Here is a 12,119-nt window from a genome sequence, read left to right as displayed (position 1 = left end):
TATTTGTTTCATATAAAAATCTTTTGTGAGTTGTGTCATTCTTCTTTGAAACCGACGAGCTTCCAAAACTTGTAAAAATGTGTAATAACTCTCCAGTTGATTCACAAATAAAGTCTCTGATAAATATAATGTAAATTTTCTAAAAATATAGAAAAGAAATACACTTAATATATATTTTGATTATTATTATTATTATTATTACACAAATGGTGCTAAAATTGTGTTTCTTTTTTTAAATTATTATTTAATCTGTTATTTCTTGAAGATATTTTTTTAAAAATGGTTTTAATATTCTTCCTTGATTCCGAGTTGCTACTCTATCATGTTCTATTTTAAACCTTTTCGATCGAATTGTTGTTCGTTGTAAAAAGATAAAGGTTTTTATTTTTGTTTTTGAATGAAAAACCAATTATATAGTCCATTTTGTATGTGATCATCGGATCGTTTCGTAAATAAATATTTTCGTAATGAAATCATCTAAAATCGCAAAATAATAAAATAAAATCCTTGGTACAAATATGAATATTTACAATGTGTCTAATTAAAAATAAGTCGGTATTGTAAAATTGACTTTCTTTTAAAAATATTAAACGAGCAGACTGTCTTTGTGAAAGAGTTGTATATGTGTGTTGGAATTGTGAGACGATTGTTTTAGATTGGTAGCGTATACCGAATTATAAGTTTATAAACGCGTGTTGCGCGTGCGACTGAATTACGGAACGGACCCTTATTTTACGGGTAGAGCGATAACGCAAGTGTGATATGTCTGTATATCGGCCGATTTGTCTTTTTGATAGGATTTGGCACACACATATATTTGTATATCAATAACGGAGAAAGACTAATTTTTGTATGAGACATTATTTTGTGTGAGAGAGGTCGATTTACTTTTCAATAACGATTGGCGGATGATCCGATTTTTGTACAGATATTGTATAATGTGAAAAATTATAGTATTTTGATTAAGTAGCGTAGAAAGCCATATATAGTGTAGTTACTTTCTATATTATATTATATATAAATAAAAATACGCTTAAATAAAATATTTTCTCTGGCATTTTTGTCTTTTATTATGTTTCTTTGCATGTAAATATCGTAGAAGTATTGTATTTTATTATCCAATTTTCTTAATTTATGTATAAAGGTGTAGCATTTTTTTTATAATAATGTCCTTCGAATAAGCTTAGACGAATACGAGTGATAAGCTAGATCAAAGCCAATCGAGTTGGTGTTTAGCTCCACTTCTTTTCCACTCCTTAAAGTTTTAAGTTTTAAGGTGACCATCTGATAAGTGCAAAGGATAGTTCAAATAATGTTTATTCGATGCAAGGTCATTAGTGTTTTTTATAGACGTGTCTCGAAGCTTATAAAGAATATTTTTTTAATAATTGGATAATTTATGACTCGAAGGTCTGCCTATAACCGCATAACTATTAACCCGAACTCTGCACTGAAAACTTGTGTTTAAGTAGAAGAACCTGACAATGAAGTAGAGACGGCATTAGGGGGGGGGGGGGCATTTGCCCCTCTTTGAATTTGGCAAGAAAAATGCATGCCCTGCAATGCAATATCCCTGATTCTAAGCCAGAATTTCTCGGGTTTTACCTAAAAAAAACAGCATTGAATCTATTCCAAAAATATTTTTTAAAATGTCATTTTAGTGAAATCATTTTGGTAAAGTTATATTTTCACTAGTGAAATCCAAATACATTTTCACCAGTAGATATATATTTCTACTAGCGAAAATATTATTCAACTGATAGGCGCTAGTGAAAATATAATCTACTTTAAAATATCTATAAAAATAAATATAACATTCGTTGTTAAAACCCAAACCTAACCTAATGAAAGTTCTAAAACTAATTAGTTTTAGAACTTTCATTAGGTTCAAACGAAAAAATTCGATTTAAGTTAACCCATTTCTCAGGTGAAAATACGTGGAAGAAGAAGTACAGACAGATGCATCTCACATATTGCTTCATAGTTAGTATGCACCTCAATATTACTGTTTTAAAAATATGATAGGTATCCTTACCGATATTACTATTGACTTAAGATATGAGAGTATTGGTCAAAGTGTATTCAAACTGAATTTTGGTCAATAGGCACAAAAACAATTATCCCTTCTCAGAAGACAAAAAATCATGGCAAAAGCAATAAAATCGTGTCGGCGATGTTTTAAAAATATGATCGCTATTCTTATCGATATTAAAACAAACTTCTGATATAAGAATATTGGTCAAAGTGTATTCGAACCGAATTTTGGTCAATTGGGGGGCGCAAAAACAATTATCCCGTCTCAGAAGTCAAAAATTCACAATGCAATTAATTAGACCGGTAAGTGAGACCACTGTTTTATCGACATAACGTGAAATTATTAACTATAATAAAAAACGCTGTATTCTTAAACGATTTATTATAAATAAATAAATACAAAAAGTAAGATCTATTAATGAGTATTCTTTACTAAATAATAAAATATCAAACATAAAATATTTTATATAGTTTGATCATGTTTATGATCTATGATTTGAGTGCTTTTAAAATGAGATTAACCACTTCAGGGACAAGAGATTATCTCTGTTTGCCCATTGCTGATTACGGCGTAGGTTTTATCATCGATTATTTTATAAACATCGTTTCTGTAGTTCTGTATATTGTGCAAAAATCTCATAGAACTTTCATCCCTGATCATTGTGAGCACTGACGGGAGACTTGTCGTAGCAGCTTCATCGGCCAGCGATTTATAGTAATTTTCCTACAATAAAAAAACACATGATTATAAACACGTAAATATTATCATCATAAACATGGCCGCATTTTGAACTTGTCATTCAGCTTTTTTTAATTTGGTCTTAACATCAAAATAATTGTCCATTATTAAACGTCAAAAATAAATATTTTATTTTATTTTAAAATTAATTTTGCTAATACAGTGGTGCCTTGATTTTAATTTGTTCTATGACAGAGCTCGTAATTCAAATTACTCGCATGTCAAATCAATTTTCTCCATTGAAATAAATTGATCTATTTCAAAGGGGGAGAATTGAAATGGATCAATGGTGACTGAAATGGTAAATACATACAAAATTTAAGTTACGCAATACGTTTTTTGCTCGAATGGCAAGACAAATTTTATAAAATAATTTGCTCTTATCTATATACTCGTAAATTAGTCACGTTTGAGTAAAATTGTAGTTTATGATGATTTCGAATGATTTTATGCGTTTTTTATATATAATGAGGGGTGATATATTAGTAGTGTTTTGATCGGTTATTAATGATGAAAAATGCGAATTATTATTTTTGATAATTTATTAATACAAAAGTTCTGCAAAGAATTTATCTGCATCGACAATCTTATAAAAATAATCCCTGAAAGTGCTAAGATTGTCGTAAAACTTCTTCGAGGAATCGTCATGTATCAAAGTCATGACTAACGGCAGCGTTTCAAAACCACCCTCAGCTGACAACTCGCTATAATATTTATTCTAAACATGAACGTAAAGTTAAAAATCAGATATACTATTATTATTAATATTTGATTGTTTATATTACCTGATCTGGGCCCATCATATGAGCTTGTCTTTTAGTATAACCCCTGTTCATTCTGTCATCGAACTCAGTTTTGCAAGCCTCGTACATTTTCTCTTTGCTGGGTATTTTAAAATGCCCTTCTAAAGCATTTACGAAATAACGGACCTATATAATGTAATATTTTAATAGTAATATAAAAAAAATTATATTGCAATATATAATTTAAGATATAAACCTGCAAATCGAACATTGAAAACGCGCAGACGTAATAAGGAACCCCAACTAAGCACATCGTTGGATGTTCAATGTTTACCAAATGCTTATAAAGAGGTTGTACATAGTTCTCTTCCACTGTGATTCCGCAAGATTTATCCAAGAATGGGAAGTTATATAAATATCCTATAAAAATTAATCAATGTGAATTTTGTTTTGATTTAAAATAGTATTAATATAATTATACCGGTGCAGAAGAATAGGACGTCGATTTCTTCTTCACTTCCATCTGTAAAAATGGCAGTGTTTCCTCTGAGTTTCTCCAAATCTGGCTTCTGTTCCAGATTATTTGGGAATTTAGATTTGGGCTTCTCTTTTAGATGATGGCTAAGTATCACCTTTTTAGTGACTGAAGTTATCTCGAAAGCAATGTCCATACCAGAAGGACCTGCTCCCATTACAAGCACTCGTTTGCCTTCAAAAACTTCAGGCACTCTATAATCATGACTGTGCATCACATCGCCTAAAAATGTATTTTTATTAATATAGATATAAAAAATATACAAACATAATAATTGGAACTCTTGATAACCTTTGAACGTATCCATTCCTTTGATTTTTGGAACGAATGGCGTGTTGTAGTGTCCGTTGCATATCATAACAGCGTCGAATTCTTCGTGTACTTCTTCGTTAGTGATTAGATTCACATAATCGATGTCCCAGATATCTCCGCGAGGTTTTATCAGTTTAGCGTAATGATTGAACTGTTAACATAGAATTAAATTAAAATATGATTTTAAGTCAAAATATAGTTTATTTTTAAATACCTTGATATGCCTAGTGACATTATGGGTGTCTGAGTAAGATTTGAGGAACTCCATCATCTCTTTAGCTGGTAGGTAAGATTTGCTGCTTTCAGGTATTGGGAAGTCTGGGAAACCCATTATTTCCTTCGGCAAGTTTGTTCTTAAATGTACATAGGAGAGTGGTTATTTATAGATTTCTATTGTTATTTATTTAATTCATTTAAACTTACCTCAAGCTTTTGTACATGCTGGTGTGTACAGGTAATCCATGGTGATCGTATCCAACGTTTTCGGTGTACACCCAAGTGCCTCCCATTGTCGCAGCTCTCTCCAGAATACATGGTGTTATTCCAACGGCCAAAAGATGTTTAGCAGCACAGAGTCCTGAGGCTCCAGCTCCGATCACGCATACCCTCGGTTTCATTTTGGCTCGAACTGTATTTTTAAAATTCGATCAAAATAATATTTCGACTCTCAATGCTTCCGCCTCAACGTCGGATTTCAACTATGTCATTCAGCTGATAGTGTAATTAATGGATTGCGAATTGTAGATAAAACCGCACGTCGATACGATAATTATTGTATCCACGCCTTTATTAGATTGTCAGGCACATACCGGGCAATTTTATATTAAAATAACAAGTTTAATTAAATTTAGATAAGTTAGGATCGAATTGAATTGTATTATTACTCATCATATTTGTGTATTCTTGAAAATGGTGGATGGTCCATAATAAATAGGCAATCTAATCCCGAGATTCCAGATGATTTACAATACATATAAATCCCGGGATTAAAACATAATCTCGAAAAATTTTGGGTTGTTTTTTTATCAAGAACAATCGAGTTTCTCTCTTAATAAATTTTAAATATTCGATACACCTGCACTTATCACGTGCGGGATTTCCGGATGAGCACAGGTTGCTAATAACCATTTAATGGTGCAAAGCGTGATTATACAACGACAGAGATGTGATATATTAAGGAAAGATAAGAATTAATGTAAAAAAATTAACAGTACATATCTCTTAATTTATTTACTTCATTAAAAATATATATCCATATCCGTAAAAAATATCAGTCTTCTCACATTATAAAAAAAACTAAACTAATTTTCCGGATAGTTACATATTATGTTGATAAGAATAAATCTAAACATAATAAGGTGAAATAATATTTAATATTTTCTGCCCAATTACATGTTAGTCATCATTGACCTTTTGTCATCTCTTCTGTTAAATTCTTATAAAAATGCTATTGTGATGAAAAATATGATTCGAGGTCAACTTTAACATATTTTTATTTTTGATGGAATGTTCCATGCATTTAAATGATTGATAATGCGATAAAAACAAGGACGTCATTTTAGGGGGGGGGGGGGAGGGGTAAAAGTTGGCAAGTCAGTGGTCGTTTTTTTAATATTTTCATTTTATTAAGATGTATAGTATTTCATTAAATTTTAATTTAATATATATATAAGATATACTATAAATAGTATTTCATTCCTTCTTAATATCTAGCTGGTTGTTGATATTTACACAGTAGTTGTTTTCAGTTATAATGGTAATAAAACATCATTTAAATTACGTTTTACTATTTTTTTGCTTGCTAAAAAAAAATTAAATTAAAACTGCCATAGTTTTTATCACATCTCTATGAAACTTTTCTGAAAAATAGAGCTTGTAAATATCTCAGCTAAGCTCGTTAGCCAACTTGACTTTTTTATATTGTTTAAAATGGCGGTAAAAAATATAGAGAAAAACGTAAAAAATATTAAAATATAATAATTGAAAAAAATAAAATTGTTAAGTTCGTTAGTTAGTTTGATCCACTAGCTTTTTTTAAATAGCAGAAATTAAAAAAAAATAAAAATCATAACTTTGCTGAAAAAAGTATAGAAAAAATAGGGAGGGCGAAAATAATCAATAATAATAAAATTCTATAAAAAACTTTTTTACACTCATTTTTTGTCCTAAATTCTAAATGCATCGTCGTTTGTTTGATATATATTTTGAAAAACTTATATTTTGTGTAACTATATTTATATAAACTGTAATAGAGTAAAGTATGTATAACTAATTTTTTAAAATTGTATTTAAAATATTGGACTTAAAAGATTTGCAATTCATTCTATTTAACTTTTTATGATTATTTTTTAATATATAATAAATATAAAACAATAAACAAAATACTTAATCCCCATCAAAATAAATGAAGAGAATAATATTATTTTAATTTTAAACACAGTTATGGTTTCGTATAGCTAATAAAATAAATTGTTAATGAAGATAATTAATAAAACATTAATATAAATATTTTATGTAGAGCATATTAACATTGTATATTAGTTATGAAAAATAATTTACTAGGCTCGATATAATATAAACAATAAAACAGAAGCATTTTTACAAATATTAATGAGAGTATTGATATTAATAATAGTTAGTTGCTTTTGATGAATTATCTTTGTAATTATTTTGTAAAGCATTATCTATGAATGAATATTTCTTTTATCTCGTATGTCGCTAACTCTATTTTTATTTCTGCATTAAAAACGAAAAACATTATTTGAAGGCTTGACAAGATAGATCAACTTTCATTTCGAATTATGGGCTACTGCAGGTGCAATTTTCATAATGAAGGCAACGGAAGTTATATTTATGGTCAAAACCGGTATAAAACATGTAGTGTTGCAATATGAAAAAATGCATATACTGCATAATTTAATAAAATGCAACTACAAATTCAAGCATTAGCTGAAATATCTACAACGAAGCAATGATGATAAATAAATAAAATTTAGTTCAAAAACTTACTAAAATAGTTCCTCTCGTGTCGGCTCTTTCAGATCAACTGTATTAAAAGTTCACTTTCAGTTCATATAAATGAATATCAACCGTTAACGCTTGATTATTAGTAATTATATTTTAGTATTATTAGTTAATGTATAAAAATAAGATAAACAATTTCGCTGTTCATTAATGACGCGCTCTCTTACAAATGCCACGAATCTGAACGATCGATATCATACTATCGACCTCCTTTTATACCCTTTCGTGAAGTTGATGTGTGTGTGTGTGTGTGTGTGTGTGTGTGTCGTGTGAAATCTTTGCTGATGGAAAAGTTGCGTATAATTGCTAGATTCTACGCTTTTCTGGTTATATTTGAATATTTATGCGTAACATTAAAATAATGGTTATGGTCGAATTTAGTTGTTTTATTACACCTGTCATTTTAATTTTGTATTGTCGGTAATGAAGGGTGCATTTTTATCATTACTATCGTGGATTAAAATATGTATATACAAAAATATATATACATGATTTTTTAAATTAAAAATATTTTATAAATATAGAGAGTAGTCCGCAATAGATCGAATGCATTTAAACAAATTTAAATCAATTGCATACAGAAGAAAACTTGATTCTGTAACTGGCATATTTTTGTCATTAATAAATAACACGAAGAGCAGAGGGTCCAGGTTGAAATCTTGAGGATTCTTGGTGAAATATTTTTTCGACAATCGACCGCCATGGGTAACAAACTGTCTATAATCGCTCAAACAACCGAGTTAAATCATCATCGGAACCGAGGCACGACATTTTTTTAAATAATAACCGATGACAAACCTTGTCAAAGGCGTTATAATCAGGCATCAATAGAAGACTGGAGGTTAGTGACAGTGGAATGGGCGAGACGAAACAAAACTAACCCAAGTAATCGTATCTTTTAATATATATAAATCTACCTAATTATTGCGACCCTTGTATTAATATTTCATCTATAGTTTTTATGGGATTGATTTTATTTTTATTTATTAATGATATCTAAAAATAATATTTATCAGACTAATATATTTTTATTGTTCACCTAAAAAAATAATGATGTCGATTATAAACGAGGTTAAAAACCAAATTATTAATAATAAAATTGTAAACAAATAGATGCATTAACGTAAACCATTTCGGTTTGACGTCAAACAAAATTTATATGTTATTAAAATTAGTAAAATGAGTAACTATTGTGCATTAAAAATTGTTTTCTTATTTAATATATTTGGCAAGATTTTTAACGAGATTTTGTATTTTTGGTAGCTAGACAATAATGATTTAGTCACAATCACTTATGTAATATAATATCAAGGTTATTTTTAAAATACTATTATTATTTTTATTTTATTTAAGCAAAACAAGGTCTTGTCGTGAAATATTAATTGTAAATTAGCACATATGTACAAATGATTTATCTAAAAATATTCATTGAATAGCTACACATTTTTATCATTTTTAGCAATATGTATTATTTATATATTGCAATATTATTTATTTATTTATTTCAATCAGTTGAATTGCATCTTTAGTTGGAATATTTTTAATCAGATGCATGTTTTTTTCATTATTTTAAAATAATATTACGTACCTTTTTATAAACAAAAATATAATTTAAATAATTAAACTAAACGACACTGTATATTAAGAAAAATATGTTTTTCAGAAGATATTTTTACAGAATATTTTTAAAATATTTATTTATTAGTTTAATTGATTGAAATGACGCTTATACATTAAGCATTCCTTTACATCGTGTCAATGTCTGATACAATGGCAATATGTTCTGAAACCAACTTGAACTCTTTTTATGCATTGTTTTGAAAACAATTATAGCAATAATTAAATTATTTATTTATATTTATGAAATATCATACAGGACCACTAAGGTGGTGGGTGGGTGGGGGGTTATTAAGAATTTAAGGCATGAGCCCTACCCTGAAAGTGGTCTAGGGTAGTAGTAGTATGTATAATATTTAAATAATTGTAATTTAACTTACTATTTTTTTTTTAAATATTCGAAATTTATTAAGAATATTAATAAATGTTCATAAGTGTTGTTTATAAAAAGATTACAGAAATAAAATCGAGAACTCTGCGCGCGTTGGGTGCCGAAAAAGAGAGCAGAATATTACAATAACTAAATGCAATTTTTTTCCAAATATCTTTATATATAAGAAGTAAGTTTGAATCCTATACAAAAATCAATATGTTCTCGAAAGACGCAGACAGGTATAAGGAGTTTTTCGTGCATCGTGCGTTGATATGACCCTAAACCTACATTCACTTATCAACGGGGTAAAGTATTTTCTTCGACATATTGTTATTGTCAGTCGCGATTGGTTGTGAAAAAAGTTTATCGCAACTTATGGCTTCTGGCACAATTTGAGTTCAATTAAGTAATAATGTTTCCAATGCGCGTGTGTTGATTATATTGTTTAAATTTTTACTATGCTGATAAATTCCATAATAAATAATAGTTAAGAGATATTTATTGTCTTCGAAACTTGGAAATAGTTTATACCAAATATTGATTTAATTACAAAACGTTAACTATATATTGTTACAAATTACAAAATATTAACTATATTATGATTGTGTATGCAGTTTAGTTGATATATGACACATATGAATGTAGCCTGTCTTATCGCATTTGACCCGCTCAATTTTAACCGGTTAACATCGTTATTGGTGCATCTGATTAATAAAAAATAGCTCGACGACCTCGTCGATTATCAATATACAAATATTAGTCCATTTTTATATTTCATACCAAAATAGAGCAAAGTATGGAAAATTTTCATTGAGGATAAATCGTCTAATCAAATAGGAAACCTTCCAAAAGATGACCCCAATTTATTTGAGTGGTTACAGGGAAGACTCTGTAATGCCAAAAATAGCAAATATTGCCTTAGGGGTTTTATGGGGAAATTTTCCGTCGACTTTTTCCTGATTATGTTATTACGCATTAATAAAATCTTTCAATTATTATAAAGTAGATGTATGTAATATTATAGACAATTATATAATATATTGTATATACCATGCAGTAACATCTAAAAATATTTTATAATATAAGATTTAATAATAATAATTTCATTATTTTTCAAGTCAGCACATTAGAATTTTTGTTTAATTTTCAATTATAGCACAACATAACACAAATACCTACATAGTGAAAGAAAAACGCTAGAATTTATGTTTATTAAGAATAAAACTGTACTTATTTTCATAAAAAAAATTCCATTTTTATTAATATATATTTTGTCTTTGGTTTATTTTTAGCGAGGCATCACTTTCAGTTGAGTTTCATTTGTTTTTTATTTTAAATAGATCTAACAAGCTTCATTTCCGTTGGAATAAACTCTGTATGTATTGTGTCGATCATTTCTGGGGTAGTCACCGCAAGTGGACGTCCCGAGCGATGTTCATCACTTGCGGATATACGACCAAGTTAAAATTCATTCACTCAATTGTAAATAGTTTTAAACACTGCTGCAATAAGTAATGAAGTTCATCCAACTCGGCTTTGATTTCTTTCGGTGTTTTGTCTTTCAAATGAAAGTTTTAAATCACTACACGAAATTCGTTTTTTTATATTTTTTTTTTATCGGGTTTCTGAGGAATATCTTAGTGGATTAAAATTTGGACTGATTTTTTGTATATTCCAAGTCGAAAGCGAAGTGGAAGTTTTTAGTGTGATTTGGAAATGGTAGTTCCGAATGGAAGTAATGTTTTAAATGCAGTAACGCTTAGATGCAGCGTTCTGGTTTTTAAATTATCGAGGAAAGGGGATTACACCACGTAATTAAGGGGGATATCTTATTCTAGCTGTGTGTAACGTTATATTTACATTTAAATTTAGAAAATTGCTACATAATTATAAAGTTAGATCTGCAGCATTTTCTGTGAAATTTGGCACAAATTCTTTGAAATATATTGTATTTAAAACCTTTAATGATTCACCAAAATCAATTAGGAATAATTGCAAATAAATTAAAAAATATTCATGCAACTTTAATAAAATAAAATAAAGTTAATAAATAATGATATCACTATATAACTGTTATTTTTGTTTTCCTATAATATGCTTCTTATTTTTTATTTGTTCTTTTAAAATTTAATAATAAATATTTTAAGTGTACTTATTATATTTTTCTAAATGTATACGTATTAAATTTATAATTTTAATGTATCAAATTGTAAACGCAGAAAGAGTTATTTTTTACTAATGCGGAACTACGTAAAAAATAAAAAAATAAAAATATTTGATCTAGAATGTGGAAATTATGTAACAATGTTCGTTGACAATGTATTTTGCTGTAAGGTCCAGTGGATTACGTGCATATTGTTTTGTTATTTGCGTTGGCACTATTGATGCCATTAATTGATTTCATCATTTTTTTTTATTTTCCTGCATTGAAAGCCAAAACATGTACTACTTTTTGATTGTAAATTGAAAGAAAACCAATAGTAAGCAAAATTTAAATAAAAATCAATAATTACAAATAGCGCAGCTAATATTACATACAATCATATAAATAGATGTTTTGCAAACATATTTTTACTAAAAAACATAAAATATTACTACTTTACATGTCTAGTAATACAAAATTATTCCATGATTTTAATTATACAATTACATTTTTCTTATCTAATAAAACCACTCTATTTTTGTAAAGAAATAATACATTTCTGTTTCCATCCAGATTACTATTCTAGAAGTTTTCTTACT

General features: G+C 28.3%; 1 protein-coding gene across 2 annotated transcripts; it reads right to left on the bottom strand.

The window, feature by feature from the left end:
• Nucleotides 1-2,401: 2,401 nt before the first annotated feature.
• On the bottom strand, nt 2,402-7,784 carry LOC148227021 (senecionine N-oxygenase-like). 2 transcript variants are annotated; one of them, XM_088202781.1, is made up of 8 exons: nt 7,373-7,577; nt 4,787-4,991; nt 4,578-4,716; nt 4,343-4,514; nt 3,998-4,273; nt 3,773-3,936; nt 3,559-3,702; nt 2,402-2,758 (listed from the first exon to the last, which is right to left on the bottom strand). In XM_088202781.1, the coding sequence occupies exons 2-8, from the start codon at nt 4,978-4,980 to the stop codon at nt 2,561-2,563; spliced, it is 1,287 nt and encodes a 428-aa protein (XP_088058907.1). In that variant the 5' UTR covers nt 4,981-4,991; nt 7,373-7,577; the 3' UTR covers nt 2,402-2,560. The 2 variants fall into 2 exon arrangements, with proteins under 2 accessions (XP_088058907.1, XP_088058908.1); XM_088202782.1 differs by lacking the exon at nt 2,402-2,758 and adding an exon at nt 3,304-3,491 and having other exon boundaries at nt 7,373-7,784.
• Nucleotides 7,785-12,119: the final 4,335 nt, after the last annotated feature.

This window comes from Plectrocnemia conspersa, unplaced genomic scaffold, assembly GCF_051122295.1.
Source record: "Plectrocnemia conspersa isolate PC_06_02 unplaced genomic scaffold, ASM5112229v1 ptg000013l, whole genome shotgun sequence".
Classification (NCBI taxonomy): Eukaryota; Metazoa; Arthropoda; class Insecta; order Trichoptera; family Polycentropodidae; genus Plectrocnemia; species Plectrocnemia conspersa.
The sequence above is the reverse complement of the archived record's forward strand: the minus strand, read 5'-3'. Positions and strand labels throughout refer to the sequence as shown.